We start from the raw sequence: 22149 nt of genomic DNA on the forward strand, positions 1-22149 counted from the left end.
GAATATGGTGATTTTTATGTGAGAGAGTTAAGGTAATGCATGCTGGTCTCAGTGTGATGTGATGGCTTGTATGTATTCTACTTTACAGGCCGTATACCACGGGTATGACAAAACATTCATTTTTACTGCAATAATTACGTTGCTAAGCAGTTTATAATAGCAATAAGACCCGACAGGGTGTGATATATGGCCAATATACCATGGCTAAGGGCTGTTCTTAAGGACAACGCTGACTGCCTGGATAAACCATAAACCCTCGAGGTGCCTTATTGCTATTATAAACTGGTTAGCAACATAATTATTGCAGTAAAAATACATGTTTTTTCATACCTGTGGTATACTTTAGGGCTGTAATTTCTGCAGGCTATTACTGGGACACTATGCAACACACCAACTCTAACCTTTATGGTTTCCTGCATGCATTCTAATTAAAACAGATATCTGGCTTAACTCAGACAGGTCTAATCACAGGTATTCTTTCATGCTATATTTCTGACATGTTGGGTTAAAAGCAATGAATGAGTAAAACAGTACAACTCTCCTCCACTGCTTGGCTAAACCACTCCCCTCTCTAAAACAACCGTGAACAGAGTCGTATGGTGAGTCCGCAAAGGACACGACGTCGAAACGCTGGGATCAAATTGAAGGATTCTCCCACAACAAATACAGGTCGGTACATTTTGTTTCTATGCAGCAGAGCTGAATCCATATTGGTGGCACGAGGAGAGTTTATTTACGTGAAACAGTTGGATTCTCCAGATAGATTGGGTCGACGACAAGTCGCTCAGGTGAAATAACTAGTTTGTTGCATAGATTTTAGTCTTGGCTCAGGCAAGTGGTTTGGTTCATATCTCAGTTGGACGGTTGATTAAACTTTTCCAAATAAATTGGCACACCTGTTTAGCCTGGTGAGTTATCTATACGGTAGCAGTTTCCTGTACTGTCTGTCTAGGTTCTTGGGTTAGGCAACATCTGATGAGATGTATCAACAGAAATACAAATGGTTAAATCAAATGGTATTTGCCACATGCTTCGTAAACATGTATAGACGAACAGTGAAATGCTTACTTACGGGCCTTCCCAACAATGCAGAGAGAAAAATAACTAAATAATAAGGAATAAATCCACAATGAGTAACGATAACTTGGCGATATAACGTTACACGCAGTACCGGGTCGATGTGCAGGGGTATGAGGTAATTGATATGTACACATGTAGGGATAAAGTGACTATCGGCAATAGGATAGATAAACGGTAACAGCAGCGTATGTGATTAGTAAAAATCGTTGGTGCAAAAAGGATCAATGCAGCTAGTCCGGGTAGGTATTAGTTAACTAGTTAGCAGTTTTATGGCTTGGGGGTAGAAGCTGTTCGGTGTCGAGTTGGTTCCAGAATTGGTGCATTGGTACCGCTTGCTGTGCGGTAGAAAAGAGAACATTCTATAACTGGTGGATGGACAATCTTTATGGCCTTCCACTGACACCGCCTGGTGTAGAGGTCCTGGGTGGCAGGCGGCTCGTATGAACTACCCTCTGTAGCGCCTAGCCGTCGGCTGCTAAGCCGTTGTCATACGGAGCGGTGATGCAGCCAATCAAGATGCTCTTAATGGGGCATCTGTTTAACTTTTTGAGTATCTGAAGGCCCATGACGAATCTTTTCAGCCTCCAGGGGGGAAGAGGTGTGTTGTGTTGTGCTGTGCTGTGGACACCCAGGAACGTCAAGCTCACGACCCGCTCCACTACAGCCCTGTGGATGGGGGCGTGCTCGGTCCTCCATTTCCTGTAGTCCACGATCAGCTCCTTTGTCTTGCTGACATTGAGGGAGAGGTTGTTGTCCTGGGACCACACTGCCAGGTCAGACTTTATCCCTGTAGGCCAGGGATCATCAACTAAATTCAGTCGCGGTTCAATTTTTTTTTTTTGTGCAGATAGTCAGGGAGGTGGAACATAATTACAAATCATTTGTAGACAGGAAATTGACCGCGAGAAGCTCAAACGGATAACATTTGACTAAAACATAATTTCAAACCTTGCTTACATTTGTTTACGATCACATATATCTATGTGTGGAATTACTTTGGAACAGATGTTCTAAATTAAAATCACTTGGAGTTGATTTACTGTTGTTTTTGGTCTTATGTCCAACAATTGATTTAAATAAATAAATAATAATGTATTTATTTAGGGTATTCATTTTCTTGGGGGGCGAATAAAATCGTCCCGCAGGTCGCCAGTTGGGGAACCCTGATGTAAGCCGTCTGTCTCATCTTCGTCGGTGATCAGACCTACCACCGTACTGTCGTCTGCAAATATCCTGTATATATATGGTTGTATGTGATTCCACATACATGTCAAAGTTATACCTATTCAATAACTCTTTGGTTTTTGATTGAATAGGCTTCATTGCTCTTTTTTTCAGTTGGTTAAACCTCACCCCAAATCTGCTCTCCCATGTCTCAAAAATAAGTACATAATCTGTAGATGTATTAAAAACATTGAGGCACAACCAAGTGGTGAAACTCCCAATAACCTATTCATGCACATACCACAAGACTGATTTTAAATATTGGATGCAGGGCATTGAAACTCTTTTGAAAGAACAGACATTATACGCCCTGAGATAACTTTTGATTCTCTTGTGTTTGGGCATGTCGTGCAGTCTGTAATAACGTTGGGAGGGTGGGAACTCCACACGGTAGCCGTCCTCATGCTTGATCAATGACGGCACTGCTCTGTGGTTTCCTTCATGAAGAAGTAAGAGCACTCTTTATTTTCTTGATGGTGACATCATGGTTATGTCCCAAAAGGCATCCTATTCACTTCTTTTGACCAGGGCCCATATCAAAAGTAGTGCACTACATAGTAATAGAGTGGACCCTCTGCTTGTCATGGAATGCAGATGGAAGTGTAACATCTTAAATTATGTTTTTGTGTCTCTAATCAAATACCAGTGTACGGCTGGCTGGTCTGTAAAATGATGACTGTCTGCATCAGTTTGTCATGTAGATTCTATGTGGCCACCACATCAGTGTTTATAGGTCACACTTGTTTTGTACAAGCCATTTGAATTAATATTTTCTAACTCCTAGAAAAACATTGTTCTGAGGTGTTGTAGAACCTATGAAACCTCCATAATGTGTTCAGCTGCCTTATTGTTTTGTCCTCACTTCGACTCAGTCACCTGTTGTTCTGTTTGGACTTCCTGAGCACAGAAGGGGTTGTTGTCTTGTGCCTGTATCTCATTGGTCCAGGAAGGTGTTTCACTGATGTTTTGTGTCAAACAGGACAGGAAGGACTAACCCGTAACTTCCTCTGTGTTTCTCATTTCAGAGTAGGCTGAAGTTACCTCTAGACTGTGATCTTGGGTCAATTTCCCCCACTAATGGTTACGGTTAGGATTGTGGGAGGGGAAACTGATCCTAGATCTGTACCTAGGGGAACCTTCACCCAGAGTACTTTTTTAAAGTCTCATGTCTCTCATCCCCTCTGCACATTTTTCTCTCCAATAGCACAAACATGCCAAACTGGGGAGGAGGTAACAAGTGTGGTGCATGCCAGGGGACGGTGTACCATGCAGAGGAGGTGCAGTGTGATGGGAAGAGCTTCCACAAATGCTGCTTCCTGTGCAGTGAGTGCAACCTCATTTTCTCTCCTCAGTGTTGGATCAGCCTAAGTGGCGTGCGTTCAGTAGGACGAAACATTTTGGAACCTTCTATCTGAAATATTCAACAATGTTTGGCTACTGAACGTGGTGGCCCTGTTAGTCTGCTTTGTCCATGTCAAGAAACAAGCCCCAGACAATTGTGGAGCTCTGAAAGGATTGAACAGGTGTAAGGAGCCACAGAAATATGGTTGTCATTCTACCTTTCTTCCTGATAAGCCAGGTGGAAGGTTCACCTTATTGCTTAAACCTATCCCAATCAATCAATCATTTCAGATCAGATCTACAAGTGTGTTGGGGTTAGACTAGCGCAGGTATTAAAATCTGACCCTACGAGGTCCAGACTACTGCTGCTTTTCTGTTCTACCTGACAATGAATTGCACCCACCTGGGCAGCGTTTACACAGGCAGCTCAATTTGTTTTTTCCACTAATTGGTCTTTTGACCAATCAAATCAGATCTTTTCACATCAGTTATTTTTCCGATCTGATTGGTAAAAAAAAAATCTAATTGGAATGCCTGTGTGAATCAGTCCTTGATTAGAGGGAATAATGAACAGAAGTAATGGAACTGGATCGAGGTCCAGATCAGAGTTTGAGGGGACTAGAGGGTGTGTCTGAACAGGGCATGTGAACCCACGCTGCCCAACCTCCATCTTGAATGGTCTTTTCTGTTCACTTTAATATGAATGGGAACCATACTTTGAGGAAGTCATATGATTGGTGAACTTCAGTTTGACCCCTATCTATGCAGTGTATCATGCACAATGTATTGATGCGTTTCTCATCCCATAGCTCAGTAAATAGTAAGTGGACATGGTCCTTCTAGCCGTATGAGATTGTGTGTCTGTACCTCCTCAGTGAAGAAGACGTTTTGGGGACCTGGACTGGAGTGTACACACAGAGCACATGCTGTGGATTAACACTCTGCCATCAAAGCAAGCACTAAAACAATCTGTCCCACAAATTAACTATTTTTGTGGGTTCCTTAAACTGTCTTTGTTTAGAGACAGACAGACCTATAGATGAGTTAATGAGCAGTGGGAACCAATATGTGGGTCCCAAATGGTACCCTATTCCCTACATAGTGCATTACTTCTGACCAGGACTCATAGGGTAGTGTACTATTTAGGCATTAATAATGCACCTACCTCCAGTTTTGCTTTGTTGAACACCTTATAAATGAAGCCATGCTATTTAGATGCCATTTATCAAATGGTAGTTATACAGAGGTAGTTATACATTGATTTTGCTTGTACAGGAAGATTAAGTTGTGAGAGATAACAAACTGTCTTAAACATTGTAAATTAAAATACTTTAATCTGGAGTTAAAGGTGAATTGTAGTTTCAGGTAAATGTGTGCGGGAACCACCTTACTCCTACATACTCAAACCGGAAGCCCCCATACTATTTCCCCTGTATGCTTTTATAACCTGACCCGGGCCCGAGGGGGATGGTAGTGGGGATAAAATGACTGTTTCAGATTGCACCTGATGCACATCATCTGAAAGAATGCTCTCTGTCTCACTCCGTCTTATTTCAATTCAATGGGCTTTATTGGGATGAGAAATATATGTTTACATTACTAAACCAAAGTGAAATAATCAAAGTAAACATTACTCAAAGTTCCATATGAATGTCATATGTACAGTGTTGTAACTAGAACTATTTACACAATGTACAAAAGGCAAAATAAACATATGGGTTGTATTAACAATGGTGTTCCTAACTGGTTGCATTTTCTTGTGGCAACAGGTCACTGATCTTGCTGCTGTGATGTCACACTGTGGTACTCTCTCTTCCCCCCTTCCTGGAATGAGGGATAATATCCCATTTAGAAACTAAATCCACCGTTGAGGAATTAAGACCTTTTTAGGGAAACTTGTGACAATTCAGTATCCCTCCAGTTACAATGCCATGTGTCATTCAGACAGCTTTATTTTTCCTTCCTATCCAGTGGTCTGCAGAAAGGGTTTAGACAGCAACAATGTGGCCATCCACGACACTGAGATCTACTGCAAGTCCTGCTATGGAAAGAAGTACGGCCCCAAGGGCTACGGCTACGGTCAGGGAGCTGGGACACTCAGCATGGACCGTGGAGAGAGACTGGGGATCAAACCAGAGGAGTACGTGTGTAGTATATATAAAGCTCTGGGGGTGGAGTTTCCCCTTGGTACAGATCTAGGATCAGCTTCCCCTCCCCCAATCCTAACCATTAGTGGGGAAATGCAAAACTGACCCAAGATCAGCATCTAGGTGCAACTTCACCCTACACCATATTCCTCTCTTCTGTTCATTGGTTACTGTGTGGTTGTATGGTAAATCAAGTTACAATGAAATCGTATTCTATCGCAGATTATGTGGGCAGCAAAAGCCTAGCGGTTAAGGGCACTGGGCCAGGAACCGAAAGGTTGCTGGTTCGAATACCTGAGCCGACTAGGTAAATGTGCCCTTGAGCAAGGCACTTAACCCTAATTGCTCCTGTAAGTGGCTCTGGCTAAGAGCATCTGCTAAATGACTAAAGGGAAACTCAGCCGTCGGATTAGACCTGACGCGATTGTTCAGTTATTATTAATGCATTGGTGCTGATGTGCATTTACACTGACATATAGTTGCTCAACAGTTATCCAAATGGTTCCCTGATCATCTGAGGAATACTGTAAACTTCCAGAGTTCAGCCTAGGATACATTAGACTAGAGTGCCTATACATCTGTCAAAATAAACTATAAACGTATATAGACACTAAGTACTGTAATCAGGGTTTGTGTTTAGAACACATCAACATAGGAGTACTGAGCTAGGATCAGATTTCCCTTTTAGATCATAATGGACAGAGAGGACATGATCCTAGATCAGTACTCTTATTCTGAAATGCATTTTGAATATGGGCCCAGACTCATATTGCAGCATGACACTCTTTCTACATAGTTGTATTTCTGAGAGACCTGGGAATAACCTGATAGGCTCCTAGTCAGAGCCGTGGTAATGGCCAGTAACCTCCGTCAGTCAGAGCCGTGGTAATGGCCAGTAACCTCCCAGTCAGTCAGAGCCGTGGTAATGGCCAGTAACCTCCCAGTCAGTCAGAGCCGTGGTAATGGCCAGTAACCTCCCAGTCAGTCAGAGCCGTGGTAATGGCCAGTAACCTCCCAGTCAGTCAGAGCCGTGGTAATGGCCAGTAACCTCCCAGTCAGTCAAAGCCGTGGTAATGGCCAGTAACCTCCCAGTCAGTCAAAGCCGTGGTAATGGCCAGTAACCTCCCAGTCAGTCAGTCAAAGCTGTGGTAATGGCCAGTAACCTCCCAGTCAGTCAGTCAAAGCTGTGGTAATGGCCAGTAACCTCCCAGTCAGTCAGTCAAAGCTGTGGTAATGGCCAGTAACCTCCCAGTCAGTCAGTCAAAGCTGTGGTAATGGCCAGTAACCTCCCAGTCAGTCAGTCAAAGCTGTGGTAATGGCCAGTAACCTCACAGTCAGTCAGTCAAAGCTGTGGTAATGGCCAGTAACCTCCCAGTCAGTCAGTCAAAGCTGTGGTAATGGCCAGTAACCTCCCAGTCAGTCAGTCAAAGCTGTGGTAATGGCCAGTAACCTCCCAGTCAGTCAGTCAAAGCTGTGGTAATGGCCAGTAACCTCCCAGTCAGTCAGTCAAAGCTGTGGTAATGGCCAGTAACCTCCCAGTCAGTCAGTCAAAGCTGTGGTAATGGCCAGTAACCTCCCAGTCAGTCAAAGCTGTGGTCAGTAACCTCCCAGTCAGCAGTGCTGGTAATGGCCAGTAACCTCCCAGTCAGTCAGTCAAAGCTGTGGTAATGGCCAGTAACCTCCCAGTCAGTCAGTCAAAGCTGTGGTAATGGCCAGTAACCTCCCAGTCAGTCAGTCAAAGCTGTGGTAATGGCCAGTAACCCAGTCCCAGTCAGTCAGTCAAAGCTGTGGTAATGGCCAGTAACCTCCCAGTCAGTCAGTCAAAGCTGTGGTAATGGCCAGTAACCTCCCAGTCAGTCAGTCAAAGCTGTGGTAATGGCCAGTAACCTCCCAGTCAGTCAGTCAAAGCTGTGGTAATGGCCAGTAACCTCCCAGTCAGTCAGTCAAAGCTGTGGTAATGGCCAGTAACCTCCCAGTCAGTCAGTCAAAGCTGTGGTAATGGCCAGTAACCTCCCAGTCAGTCAGTCAAAGCTGTGGTAATGGCCAGTAACCTCCCAGTCAGTCAGTCAAAGCTGTGGTAATGGCCAGTAACCTCCCAGTCAGTCAGTCAAAGCTGTGGTAATGGCCAGTAACCTCCCAGTCAGTCAGTCAAAGCTGTGGTAATGGCCAGTAACCTCCCCAGTCAGTCAGTCAAAGCTGTGGTAATGGCCAGTAACCTCCCAGTCAGTCAGTCAAAGCTGTGGTAATGGCCAGTAACCTCCCAGTCAGTCAGTCAAAGCTGTGGTAATGGCCAGTAACCTCCCAGTCAGTCAGTCAGTCAAAGCTGTGGTAATGGCCAGTAACCTCCCAGTCAGTCAGTCAAAGCTGTGGTAATGGCCAGTAACCTCCCAGTCAGTCAGTCAAAGCTGTGGTAATGGCCAGTAACCTCCCAGTCAGTCAGTCAAAGCTGTGGTAATGGCCAGTAACCTCCCAGTCAGTCAGTCAAAGCTGTGGTAATGGCCAGTAACCTCCCAGTCAGTCAGTCAAAGCTGTGGTAATGGCCAGTAACCTCAGTCAGTCAGTCAAAGCTGTGGTAATGGCCAGTAACCTCCCAGTCAGTCAGTCAGTCAAAGCTGTGGTAATGGCCAGTAACCTCCCAGTCAGTCAGTCAGTCAAAGCTGTGGTAATGGCCAGTAACCTCCCAGTCAGTCAGTCAGTCAAAGCTGTGGTAATGGCCAGTAACCTCCCAGTCAGTCAGTCAGTCAAAGCCGTGGTAATGGCCAGTAACCTCCCAGTCAGTCAAAGCTGTGGTAATGGCCAGTAACCTCCCAGTCAGTCAGTCAAAGCTGTGGTAATGGCCAGTAACCTCCCAGTCAGTCAGTCAAAGCTGTGGTAATGGCCAGTAACCTCCCAGTCAGTCAGTCAAAGCTGTGGTAATGGCCAGTAACCTCCCAGTCAGTCAGTCAGTCAAAGCTGTGGTAATGGCCAGTAACCTCCCAGTCAGTCAGTCAGTCAAAGCTGTGGTAATGGCCAGTAACCTCCCCAGTCAGTCAGTCAAAGCCGTGGTAATGGCCAGTAACCTCCCAGTCAGTCAGTCAAAGCCGTGGTAATGGCCAGTAACCTCCCAGTCAGTCAGTCAAAGCCGTGGTAATGGCCAGTAACCTCCCAGTCAGTCAGTCAAAGCCGTGGTAATGGCCAGTAACCTCCCAGTCAGTCAGAGCTGTGGTAATGGCCAGTAACCTCATCTACTGTACACACAGGGCTGTTTACCCAGTCTGGCATCAGGTGGTTGTTATGATGAAAGGGCCCCGTTATGTAACCTAACCACAGGCTCCTGGGCAGCCCTGCTGACCCTCTTCTCTCTCCACACTGTCCCCGGCACAAAGCCTCCTATTCAGGGCCTGTGGGGCAGGCGGTTCCCCTTCGTTAGGGAGCGCTCCAAGGTCCCAGAGTTTACCCAGCACCTACCCAAGCCTGACTCCTTGGTCCTGGGGATGAGAGGGGCCTGATGCGCTCCCCAGAGAAACCAGAGGGGATTTGTTCCCCTAATGCTGTTTGTTTGTGTACACCTTCAGGACCCAGTGTCACAGACCCACCACCAACCCCAACCCCTCCAAATTCGCCCAGAAGTTCGGGGGCTCGGATAAGTGTGGCCGGTGTGGGGAGTCAGTGTACGCTGCGGAGAAGATCGTGGGGGCAGGCAAGGTGAGCGGGGGGGTGTAGAGTATTAAGGTTTTGAGCTAACTGTAGAGACCACCATTGATTGAAAACAGGTGGGTTTACTATTGCAAGGATTCACTGCAGGAAATTCATAAGACAGAAATGACATTTTTCTGGTTTAAGCTTTTTAATAAACTCTGGATTTGGAGGGCTGGTTTCCAGGCAGCTGGTGTAGAAGTCTGCAGTGCTGACTGACTGGCTGGGGGGATTCAGGCAGATGTAGGCCATCACGTCATGGCAGGCTGATGTGATTTTAGCTTGACTTTAAACTGGTGTTACGCTGCATTCTGCGGCTCACAATGAGAGGAAATGTACAGTATGTGAAGGATTATGGCAACACAATAAGAATCCTTTGATAATAAGATCTGGTGTTGTTAGAACAATGCCTGTATGATTTGTACCTGTGTAGTATACTGCTGGGGAATGAAAAGCATTAGAATCTGTCCTCAATGTGCACTAGTTGATACATTCTTACAATCTAGTCAATGATATGATGGTCCTATTCCCCAGTAATGAATAAAGTAGTATCTAATCTTGACAGCCATGGCATAAGAACTGCTTTCGCTGTGCCAAGTGTGGGAAGAGCCTGGAGTCTACCACCCAGACAGAGAAAGATGGAGAGATCTACTGCAAAGGTGAGACATCGGGTTTCTAGATTCCCTTTCAGGCTTGGGCCTGCATGGTCACCAGTGTGAGGGAACCGTTGTAGGGTGAAGTTGCCCCTAGAAGCTGATCTTGGTTCAGTTTTAGGATTGGGGGAGGGAAAGCTGATCGTAGATCTTTACCTAGAGGACACTTCACCCCGGTGCTGTCACCAGAGCGGAGGAACCCAACCCCACCCACCATAGGCAGATTACATGATTATACCTGAGGCACAAAGAACTAGCTGTTACATAAAAGCACTGCAAAACAAAAACATCATACTATTAGCAGAGTATTGGAGGCCATGTATTCTAGCTGTGTTTGTGTGCCTGGGGTTAGGATGGAAGGCTCTGGACTTTAAGCCTTTGTTACTCTGTCCATGTCACCTGGAGATCTAACCGCTAGAATTCAAGTCACAATGCCCTAAACATTCCAAATCCATCTTCCACAATGACTCCTCTTTCCAGGTCATGCACACCAAATGGCATTGGAATGTTTTGGCTAAACAATAGATTAATCGCTGTCCACGTACGTGCGCACGCACACAGTCCCATAAGCACTTAGGGGTTCTTTTATTGAAGCTCAAGGGGGAATCTTAGGCCCCGCAAACACTCAACTTGTCCAGTGAATCTGACTCAGTTGTAATATCATGTAAGAACTGTCCTACAACAGTTTGTTTGCACAAAACCATTGAGCCGCTGTGTAATCATGAGTGAAGAACAAACGTTTTGTCAAATGCGTTGTACAACCTGAGTATGTTCAGGGACCCAGAGCCAACTGGCGGATTGATCAGTTGGCTTTTAATGTAGCGTCTCATGTAGCGCCCACGCAGCATTGAGATCAGGCTCTTTATGTTCTGCAGTGTATTAACTCATTGGATCAGCCAGCTCACAGGGAAACAGTGCATTGTAAGGTTACTTTTCTTCACCAGTGTTGTATTTAACACAGCTTCCTCCATGACAATCACCCTTTGACTGACAAAGTGACATGTTTTAGGATGCATTTCCATACTCATTGTGTTCTTTGTCCCCAGCATGTTACGCAAAGAACTTTGGACCCAAAGGATTTGGTTATGGCCAGGGAGCTGGGGCTCTGGTGCATGCCTAATGATGCTCACCCAAGCATTTCTGACTGTGAAAACTGCTGTGCCTATGCTACATAGTTTTTTTTAAAGGCTGGGGGAGGATTTACCATTTACAATAAATAAAGCTATACCAAAAACAACTTCAGTGTGAAACATTCCTTGCAGATACATGGGGGAAGAGCTGAACTTCAGAACCAACATGTTTTGATCGCTATAATCAGAACACATTTAGCCTTCGAAGAAAACACAGGAGCAACACATGTGAATGTATTTTATTATTAAAGCCATTAAAATTGAACCATGCCCAATATATTAACATCTGAAGCAGGGTTACGGTGATGTCCTGAAGAAGGCGGAGAGGCACTGTAGATGATCATGTGCTTTTCACATGGTGGCAGCTGGGGGAAAAAAATGTGTTGGAAGAGCCGGTGTGAAAAGCCTGATCCCAGATCCGTTTGTGCTCTTGACAACTCCATTCCTCATGACAATGGGTGACAAGGAATTGGCATGTGTACAAACAGTGGCACTCAGGCTAGTGTGAATATTTCTCTAAAACCGAAACAGAACCTGGATGAGCTCTATACCTGTAGGTTGTTTATGATGACCGCTGAGCTCCTTTTAGATTTCGGCAGCAGTAGGTGTGCCTGCAAAAGAATCCACTGTGTCCCTCACTGATGTAGACATGGTATACCTTTTAATAACATACAGGATTCTAGTTCCCAAAAGCCTGTTTTAGCACAGGCAGCACCATTGAGGACTTTCACCATTTTGAAGTAGTTAACGAAGGGTCGCATAATTCCATCCAGGTCACCACCAATGAATTATACTCGTGGGCAAACACCCCATACCTGCAGGTGGTGGTAAATCGCCAACAACCCACTCCAGGTGGCAGTTTGCCAACTGATTAAAGTAGAAAATCGCCTCAATGGTGCGTCCCGTGCTCTTACGTCATAAGGGGATACAAACAACGATGCAATGTCTAAACCCATGCTTCATACCTCTATGTTATCCTGGATTACAGCGTACGATGACACGCATGATTTCAGTTTAGAAAAAAATACTGTCATTATTTCTCTTGCATCTCGTACATCCAGTGGTGTAACAAACGCAGCAATATGACATAGAAAAAACCTTTACTTCCAGTATAATGGAACATTAATATTACACTTCGGCAGGTTGGACCAGACTTGATATCTGGTGTCTGCAGACCGAGAAGGAGGACTTGCACTGAAGATACACACTGGATTTAAAAAACAAAAGCGAACATACCGAAGAAAGTACTTGTAAATACTGAACATTCACTATATACAGACACATGGCTATCACTGGGCAGCTTGGATGGGGGGGGGGGTCAACAGTATGGCGACAGCCCAATGTCCAAGCATCACACATGCAGTGTAGTTTGCAGGGTTAAAATGCCTTTAGACAGCAGTGTCGGACATCACTAAAAGCTACAGTCATACAATTGGATTATAATCGGGGAGTTCTCTTTTCCATTTGGTTGGATGAAATCAATGTTTAAAAAGGAGCAGCTTCAACTGACAAAATAAAATCACTCACGAAGAAAACTAGATTGTTTATGTACAGATGGACATATTTTACATTTCAGTCCGTCCTTGCGCTGCCGCTGCGTAGAGACTAGCGGGAAATGTAATGAGCAATAACAGATGAGAACCCAGAAGAAGGGGCAGGTCTCGGGCTATAAACCTTTTTCTCATTGGGCCCGAGCTCCGTCAATCGGTAAACATTGAAGTGTTTGTCGGGAGTACGCCTGTATTTCTTCAGTAACGGCGAGACCGGAAACAAAAAGGTGATCAGTGCATTGTCATAGGCAGACAAACAAAAGGAGCCCCCCGCCCCCCCCCCACAAAAAAAAAAATTCACACTTGGAATGAACCTTTCTTGTAAACTCCCAGAACCATCCATTCAGTCTGGGATGGAATGGCCTCATCTTCCCCTGACTCTAGTTGATCTCTCACTAACACTACTCTTGTAGTGTGTGTGTGTGCCGACTTTTCTAGTGAAGGTCTCAGGGCACCATGTCAGACATCCATATACAATTTGTAGCTGATGTTTTCTTGATAAAAAAAAACAAATTTAAAATAAGATGATACTATAACATCATTTGATCTATAAATAGTTAAAATAAATATGCTTGCATCACATTATAAGTAGGATGTCGCTCCTATCTGCACCTTCAATACCTTGTGAAAGAGACCACTGGGAACAGACCACCCCCCACCCCCCCAACAATTGCAAATGCCATTTTATGACATACTGACAACTTTGGCAATTCTAAGCAATCCTCAGGGTGACTTGAACGATGGTACATGACCATGCCATAGTAACCATCCCTTATCAAATCCTGCTTAACAACCAATTTCTTCCTTAAAAGGCCTTCCTTCCCCAGTCTCCCTAGCCACCACAGTTCTAAAAGGAACAAGAGTTTTGAGCAACAATAAAAAAACAAAGACAAAAAAAAAAAAATCTGCAGGGCAAGATGGACAATAAAAAAAATGGATGTGAAATTTATCTAAAAAAATAAGGGGACAAATGATACTGCCGTCAACCGTACTGCCTTCACCGCAGCATAATGACTAGTACAGCAAACAAATAAAGATTCCTTATTTTTGTTTTTTTTATATTCTCTTTTCTCCTCCTCCCTCTGCCTCTCTCCCTGCCGCGTCTGGCAGCGGTGCACCGTCCATGGGCAGGAGAGACGAGGGGGGACCAGAGGAGAAGGCCCCCCCAGGAGGGGCTCGGAGGTGGTGGTGGGTACAGTAATGGAGGTGGTTTCATACAGACTAGTAGTAGGTGTTGGTCTTATGGTGGTGTCCTGTAACAGCATGCTAGTTCCTGGCTGGTTTTCTCAGTCTGAATGGGTGAGGAAGGAGGTCTGAGGGGAGTGCTCCAGAGAACAGCCTGGCTCCGATACTGAACCCTGGGGAACCCCCTCCTCCTCTTCTAGACACAGTCGCTCCGCCTCTCCTCTCTTCTCGTCTACACCAGCTGGTAGCCCGACCCGGACGTCTGGTCGTACTCGATTGTGTACTGTGTGGTCCAGTCTATCGCCTTGGGCCGGATCAGGCCACAGCAGCGGATCTCAAAGAAGTCTATGAGGTTCCGTACACACCCATGACTACGGAGAGGGAGAGAAATTAAAATGTTGACATCATGACCTAAAAACTACTTCTTCATGTGTTAGGTATCCATTGATACAAGTAGTACACCATGTGCATCAGGTGAAGTTTTGGTAGGTAGCAGCTTTGCTAATATCAGGGGAATATTAACAAATGGGAATTCGGGGGACGATGCTACTGCCTGTAGCAAAAGTAAACAACAGATGTCAGTACTGGCCTACATAGACAACTCAAGGTAACATTAATTTCACCCAAACATGTAGGGCCCGTTTCCCCAGACACAGATTAGGCCTAGTGCTGGACTATAAAACACTTTCAACAGATCTCCATTGAGAATGCTTTTTAGTCCTGCACTAGGCTTCATCTGTGCCTGGGAAACGGGCCCGTAGATTGGATGAACCATCCCTTTAAGTAAGCACCAGAATGTACCCATTGTTACCATAACCGGAACAGTCAATTTTGAGGGAATCAAAAACATTAAAAGGCAACATTGTCCTGTACTGACCCAGGATCAGGTCAGTATTTCTGGGTAGGAGGACACGGATTGGCAGAGACTCCTGAAGGGAGGGCTAGTACTCACTTGAAGGGGCTCTCGATTGAAGTGGCCGTTACTTTAAAGTGCTTGTATCTCCTGGCGTTCATCCTCTCGTTTGTGGTGATTCCCAGACCAGCAATCTGGAAGAGGGGCGGGCACACGCGTAGAACACAATGTCACAAATAGTTGTACAAAATAAATCAAATGGACCTATCTATGGCATCACAACAAAGGGTCAAGATGAGGGACAAGGATGTAAATGCATCCCATGGACAATTCTGATTCTAAACAGGATATATGCTCCTGTCCTATGGGTCGTTCTAGCTGGGACCAGGCTTACTTTATGTATCTCACCTGGCTAAATGCAGGTTAAACATACAACCAATCAATGGTCTCTCTAACCTGGTAGAGCTGGCACATGATCAGCACAGCCACCCACATGAAGTGGAACACACTGTTGAGGAACATCCAGAACATCCAGGGAGAGCAGGAGGCGATCTGCGTCAGGTACAGCCAGAAACCATCCTTGGTGTAGTTGGTGGCGCAGTGGATCCTCCAGTCTGGGTAGAGGGGCAGAGAGGTTAGGGAAGAACCCTAGGGTGATAGAGAAGGACTGACGATTAAACCTGATCCTCCAGTCTGGGTAGAGGGGCAGAGAGGTTAGGGAAGACCCTAGGGTGAAGGAGAAGGACTGACGATTAAACCTGATCCCGCAGTCTGATTGACAAATGTATGAGTGATTACTTTGGCAACCTATGACTGAAAGGGTTATATTACAAGTTTATAGAAATGAAATAACAGCACTAATAATTGGATTAACGGACAAATTAAAGTAGTAACCAAAATGTGGTGTTATCTAACAATTTCAAAGACTTTACTGAGTTACAGTTCATAGAAGGGAATCGGTCAAATGAAATAAATTCATAAAGGCCAAATCTATGGATTTCACATGACTGGGCAGAGGTGCAGCCAAACATCCTGTATATAGCTAGGTTGTTAACAGCTGTAGAATTATAAAGACATCATGGTGTGTAACTTGAATGAGAGGTGTGGTGGGGTGGTGGTGTAACTAGAATGAGAGGTGTGGTGGGGTGGTGGTGTAACTAGAATGAGAGGTGTGGTGGGGTGGTGGTGTAACTAGAATGAGAGGTGTGGTGGGGTGGTGGTGTAACTAGAATGAGAGGTGTGGTGGGGTGGTGGTGTAACTAGAATGAGAGGTGTGGTGAGGGGTGGTGGTGTAACTAGAATGAGAGGTGTGGTGGTGGTGGTGTAACTAGAATGAGAGGTGTGGTGGGGTGGTGTAACTAGAATGAGAGGTGTGGTGGGGTGGTGTAACTAGAATGAGAGGTGTGGTGGGGTGGTGTAACTAGAATGAGAGGTGTGGTGGGGTGGTGTAACTAGAATGAGAGGTGTGGTGGGGTGGTGTAACTAGAATGAGGTGTGGTGGGGTGGTGTAACTAGAATGAGGTGTGGTGGGGTGGTGTAACTAGAATGAGGTGTGGTGGGGTGGTGTAACTAGAATGAGGTGTGGTGGGGTGGTGTAACTAGAATGAGGTGTGGTGGGGTGGTGTAACTAGAATAGTAACTAGAATGAGGTGTGGTGGGGTGGTGTAACTAGAATGAGGTGTGCTGGGGTGGTGTAACTAGAATGAGGTGTGCTGGGGTGGTGTAACTAGAATGAGGTGTGGTGGGGTGGTGTAACTAGAATGAGGTGTGGTAGGGTGGTGTAACTAGAATGAGGTGTGGTAGGGTGGTGTAACTAGAATGAGGTGTGGTGGGTTGGGGTGGTCCACTCACAGCAGATACAGCCATAGATCATCCAGCTGATCATGCAGAGCAGGAAGAACAGGTAACCCATGAAGTAGCGGTGATTCCCACTTCCTGTTGACAGCACAATGAGAAAAGTGAGAGGGGGACTTAAGCCTCATCTGTCTGGTCCCTCACATTCCTCATCCCATCCCTCACAGTCCTCATCCCCTCCCTCACAGTCCTCATCCCCTCCCTCACTGTCCTCATCCCCTCCCTCACTGTCCTCATCCCCTCCCTCACTGTCCTCATCCCCTCCCTCACTGTCCTCATCCCCTCCCTCACTGTCCTCATCCCCTCCCTCACTGTCCTCATCCCCTCCCTCACTGTCCTCATCCCCTCCCTCACTGTCCTCATCCCTCCCTCACTGTCCTCCTGGCTCCTCTCCAGGTCAAGACAAATGAGAGACGTAGAGAGAGAGAAGGAGAAAGAGAGTACAGTAGGCTTGAATGAGGCCAAGTAGTTGTCAGATCTGTCAGTCGGCTCGTTGGGTCATACTCAGATACATGAGCAGGTGTGTGGGGCTGCTGCAAGTCACTGTTTGGACTAAAGGATGTGAGGGGGAGGGGCACCTGGCCAACACACTGTGGACCTCTAGGGAGTAACTGGTAGTGCGTCTACGTCGCTGCCTGTCTGAAAGGCAAGCTCCATCCTGTCAGGCTCTTAGGGGACAGCATGGACGCTTTAGGACCCCCTTCCTTCCATCGCAAAGTTTACAGGCAGACATGTCTGGACACGTGTCAGCTGTTCATGAGGCCATCTGTTTGGAAGTCCAAACAGTCGAGGGAAAAACAGGCAGCTGCTGCTTCACGGCTAATAGAGCTGGGCAGCGTACACACACACACACACACACACACACACACACACCTTTATATATTCTGTTTATTTTTCTTAAAGAACCATGTGCTGCTTCTTAGGCTGGAATTCTGTGGACATAATGACTATCAGCTGAACTAACTCCAGTTGCTGGGCTATGGGTTGTTGCTAAGCTAAATACTGCTGCTGGTGTTACACATACCCACACAGTTTCCCACCCAAGGGCAGTGGTGGTCGAACTTGGCGATACAGCGGTTGCACACGGCACAGTGTTTGGACCGGATGGGCTTCCTTATCTGTGTGGACAAATGTATTGGGGCTTGACAGAATGACAACGTTAAACCATGCAAAACACTTCAGTACATAATACAATTAAGTCATTTCTTTACCAAACAAGTACTGCAGAATATGCTGAGATCCAGGCTTCCTGTCTCCGCCAGTTCAACAATAGTCTGGAGATGAGAGAGAGAGAGAGAGAGAGGTGAGAGAGGAGTGAGAGAGAGTGAGAGGTGTTAACCAGAGGACCAGGCTTTGATTAACACTACAGAGCACTAACGATGGGGGCAATGCCCAGACCAGAGGACCAGGCTCTGGTTAACACTACAGAGCACTAACGATGGGGGCTATTTTTAGCCCTCTCATCAATCCCACACAATGGGGATTGTGCTGGGGTCAGTAAAGAGCTGGATACCCTACTATACTCCATCAGTGTGTGCTAATGAGAGACGACTCCCAGAGCTGTGGGGAGAGAGTGGATGCCTCTAGCACTGGGCCACTGGGTTGAACATTGTGTGTCACAAATGACATCCTATTCCCCATATAGTGTACTACTTTTGATTCGTAAAAAAACAAATGGTGCAATGTGCCCAGCTCTCTAATCAAATTCTCAACTCAGGCACTTTTCATGCTCCGGGGTGGTTTCCCTTAGGTACAGATCTAGGACCAGCTTCCCCAACCCTAACCATCAGTTGGAAAAAGGTTAAACTGACCCAAGATCAGTGTCTATGGGCAACCTCACCCAACTCTACTTGCCATTTCATAACAAAATGGTGGTGCATTGGTTAGTAGTATCGGCATGATGGCTAGACAAGCCATAGTGGCTAGTGCCCGCCTCATGGGTAGTGCCCGCCTCATGGGTAGTGCCAGCCTCATGGGTAGTGCCAGCGTCATGGGTAGTGCCAGCGTCATGGGTAGTGCCAGCGTCATGGGTAGTGCCAGCGTCATGGGTAGTGCCAGCGTCATGGGTAGTACCAGCGTCATGGGTAGTGCCAGCCTCATGGGTAGTGCCAGCCTCATGGGTAGTGCCAGCCTCATGGGTAGTGCCAGCCTCATGGGTAGTGCCAGCCTCATGGGTAGTGCCAGCCTCATGGGTAGTGCCAGCCTCATGGGTAGTGCCAGCCTCATGGGTAGTGCCAGCCTCATGGGTAGTACCAGGACCAGCTTCCCCAACCCTAACCATCATGGGGTAGTGCCAGCCTCATGGGTAGTACCAGCCTCATGGGTAGTACCAGCCTCATGGGTAGTACCAGCGTCATGGGTAGTACCAGCGTCATGGGTAGTGCCAGCGTCATGGGTAGCCATGGGTAGTGCCAGCGTCATGGGTAGTGCCAGCGTCATGGGTAGGCCAGTCATGGGTACCAGCCTCATGGTCATGGGTAGTCCCAGCGTCATGGGTAGTACCAGCGTCATGGGTAGTACCAGCCAGTCCCAGCGTCATGGGTAGTACCAGCGTCATGGGTAGTACCAGCGTCATGGGTAGTACCAGCTCATGGGTAGTACCAGGTCATGGGTAGTACCAGCTCATGGGTAGTACCAGCGTCATGGGTAGTACCAGCCTCATGGGTAGTACCAGCGTCATGGGTAGTACCAGCCTCATGGGTAGTACCAGCGTCATGGGTAGTACCAGCGTCATGGGTAGTCCCAGCGTCATGGGTAGTCCCAGCGTCATGGGTAGTACCAGCGTCATGGGTAGTACCAGCGTCATGGGTAGTACCAGCGTCATGGGTAGTACCAGCGTCATGGGTAGTACCAGCGTCATGGGTAGTACCAGCGTTTACCTTTTTCTTCTGCTCCTCTGAGGCTTTGATGATCCCGGGGTCTGATTTCCAGGACTTGCCGAAGTTGTAGAACAGACAGACACTGTTCAGGAGGAAAGGCAGGTGGACGGTGGCAAACGGGAGATGTACAGAGGAGTTAAGGAGGACGGCTGATTGGCTGAAAGGTGACTACAGCTCTTAAAGGGATAGTTCACCCAAATAACACAATGATATATTGGTTTCACATCCTGTCAGGAGTCTGGACAAGGTCAGACAGAAAATGCTTTTTATATACTTCCACACTATGAGGTTGAATAATACTGTGAAATTGTGAAAATTATGATAATGCCCTTATAGTGTAAGGGCTGTTTGAAAAAACTGCCTGAAACTTCAGCCTGCTTTGGCGTGATGGCGTTTTGGCTTGCCTGGTAACATCAAAAGGTGCTAACTTGGGCAATAGACCAATAGACCAATAAGAAAAAGAGTTCCACAGCTCTTTGCCAATAACAGGTAGTTTTCAGTTTTCCCTACTCAGACTGCTCCCAGACAGTCTTATTAACAATATTCTTGCTTGAGAAATTACTATTTGTTATGACGCTATCTATTCTTCTTGACATTTTTTTTGAAAAACAATTACATAAGGTACTTAATTGTTACACAGAAATTATTTGACAAAGTTAAAAACAGCTGCATTGGACCTAGACGGCTGTGCTGGCTCTGACAAGCCATAGTGACATCATCCAGACAGAGTGTGTGTCCCAAATGGCACCCTATTTTCTACGTAATGCACTACATCAGCCAGAGTCCTATGGGCCCTGGTCTAAAATAGTGCACTATAAAGGGAATAGGGTGCCATTAGGGATGCAAAAAGACTCGCCCTCCGCCCACTCCAGCCTATGAGGAAAGCAGCTCAGTGGAAGCTTGACTCATACTCTCACCCAACCAGAGTCCCGAGTCCCTCAGACACGCGTCATCATTTGCACAGGAAACACAACGGAGTGAGTCTAACCAAAGGGAGTGGTCAGGCTTAACCCTAAAATGCCAATGTTGATCCATACAATCTCTTGTATCTAGAACCCAAGTTTACTTTTCACAGGGCCTGTCGTCATTTAATCAGGAACTACAAATGAAAAGAATCCCATAAACCTCCTTAGGAATTACAGCTTCAGAATTGTATTTGCATAGAATGTATTCCTGTATTTAGGAAATGCCTACACCCAAGGTCTACTGGCATTTCTCAGTGCATTTTAACCACACATTAACACATCTTCCACAGTGTGGAGTTAGAATGTTGATTCTATACATGAGAGAAACATATCTGATTGACTGACTAAATACACTTTAGATTATGGAGTTGGCTTGAAGTCATTAATTATTGACTTGAGCCGTTTCAAGTCTGTATGGCCATCTAGTGATTAGGGTATGTTGGTCTTACTGTGTGTGGGGGGAGAAGAGTTAGTGGAACACAAGGACATCTGTGGGCCATCTAGTGATTAGGGTGTGTGTGTGGGGGGAGAAGAGTTAGTGGAACACAAGGACATCTGTGGGCTGGTAACGTAAAGAAGGATTTCCTCAATTATAGTGGGGGTGGAGTGAAGTCACGGCATGACAAACAACTAGATTCCAGGAAGGAAACTCTGAGCCCTATGGCCCTCCCAGAGCCCTACCTAGGACATAGGGTGGCATTTGGTTCTCAGCCATACTCTACAGTGCTTTCAGTCTCTAAAAGCTGAATGAGGTCATAAATCTGTATAATTATCACCAAAAGAAGCCTGGGCGCTTTAATTACCTCTTCCTCTGTAGGTCTATCTAGCTACTTCATAAGATAAACACTTCAAATTAACTATGTGGGCCTGCGTCCCAAATGGAACCCTATTAATCCCCATATAGTGTAGAGGAACATAGTGAATTTCCATATAAAGTAGTGCACTACAAAGGGAACAGGGTGACACTAGGGATTCATACATGGAAGTCCTTATCACCTCACTAAATCAATGGGCCGTGATACTGTCGGCATGGAGCCGGTAATTCTTACAGTGATCGATGGAGATTCTCATATGGACGACGCTTCAATGTTTCCCTTGAGGCCTTGTTGTGTACGCCCTCCCCGTAGCAGCTATTAGTCTTTGGAATGGCTTAGGAGAAGGGGTGTTACACAAGATGGGCCAAACAAAAGGGTCACGCCAAGAATTTATCAAGCATGCTGATTTAAGGAGACTAATGGTGTTAACAGTGTCCATACAGCTCCAGGGTGAAATTTCTCCTAGGTACAGATCTAGGATCAGCTGTCCCTCCCACAATCCTGACCTTAACCATTAATATGGACATTTCAAAACTGACTCGAGATCAGCATCTCAGGGCAACTTCCCCCTACACCTCTATACAGTGTGGTGCAGTGTGGGGTAGTCAGGGTGTCACTGAACGTCATCATTGTCTGGCTGAAGACTGAATGTCCTCCTAAAAGAACACATCACAGGACCAGCTCAGTCTCCTACTAATAGACTTCTACTCTCTCCTCCTCCCCCAGTCTCCTACTAATAGACTTCTACTCTCTCCTCCTCCCCCAGTCTCCTACTAATAGACTTCTACTCTCTCCTCC

At 46.1% G+C, this 22149-nt stretch overlaps 2 protein-coding genes across 4 annotated transcripts in view; one reads left to right on the forward strand and one right to left on the reverse strand.

The window, feature by feature from the left end:
• The first annotated feature begins 525 nt into the window (after positions 1 to 525).
• csrp2 (cysteine and glycine-rich protein 2) lies at positions 526 to 11357 on the forward strand. Of its 2 annotated transcripts, none has more exons than XM_042317079.1 (6): positions 526 to 669; positions 3509 to 3627; positions 5617 to 5785; positions 9347 to 9476; positions 10033 to 10126; positions 11167 to 11357. In XM_042317079.1, exons 2-6 carry the CDS (start codon positions 3516 to 3518, stop codon positions 11238 to 11240), a joined length of 579 nt encoding a protein of 192 aa, XP_042173013.1. In that variant the 5' UTR covers positions 526 to 669; positions 3509 to 3515; the 3' UTR covers positions 11241 to 11357. The 2 variants fall into 2 exon arrangements, with proteins under 2 accessions (XP_042173013.1, XP_042173014.1); XM_042317080.1 differs by having other exon boundaries at positions 663 to 788.
• A 116-nt stretch (positions 11358 to 11473) lies between these two features.
• Positions 11474 to 22149, reverse strand: part of zdhhc17 (zinc finger DHHC-type palmitoyltransferase 17) — a 46157-nt gene continuing 35481 nt past the window's right edge. For both annotated transcript variants that reach the window (XM_042317077.1, XM_042317078.1), the window contains 7 exons: positions 19572 to 19696; positions 17904 to 17966; positions 17717 to 17810; positions 16690 to 16773; positions 15295 to 15452; positions 14938 to 15032; positions 11474 to 14356 (listed from right to left, as the gene is read on the reverse strand). In XM_042317077.1, coding sequence (XP_042173011.1) covers positions 14218 to 14356; positions 14938 to 15032; positions 15295 to 15452; positions 16690 to 16773; positions 17717 to 17810; positions 17904 to 17966; positions 19572 to 19696 — 758 coding nt within the window. In that variant the 3' untranslated portion in view covers positions 11474 to 14217. The remainder of the gene's footprint in view (positions 14357 to 14937; positions 15033 to 15294; positions 15453 to 16689; positions 16774 to 17716; positions 17811 to 17903; positions 17967 to 19571; positions 19697 to 22149) is intronic.

Source organism: Oncorhynchus tshawytscha, unplaced genomic scaffold (genome assembly GCF_018296145.1).
Source record: "Oncorhynchus tshawytscha isolate Ot180627B unplaced genomic scaffold, Otsh_v2.0 Un_contig_172_pilon_pilon, whole genome shotgun sequence".
In the NCBI taxonomy this organism is placed as follows: Eukaryota; Metazoa; Chordata; class Actinopteri; order Salmoniformes; family Salmonidae; genus Oncorhynchus; species Oncorhynchus tshawytscha.

Bases quoted from the DNA above. Each gene is read 5' to 3' on its own strand.
- csrp2 (XM_042317079.1), top strand. From the start codon at position 3,516: ATGCCAAACTGGGGAGGAGGTAACAAGTGTGGTGCATGCCAGGGGACG. The intron at 3,628-5,616 runs GTGAGTGCAACC...CTTCCTATCCAG, and splicing joins CAAATGCTGCTTCCTGTGCA to TGGTCTGCAGAAAGGGTTTA. The intron at 5,786-9,346 runs GTACGTGTGTAG...GTACACCTTCAG, and splicing joins CTGGGGATCAAACCAGAGGA to GACCCAGTGTCACAGACCCA.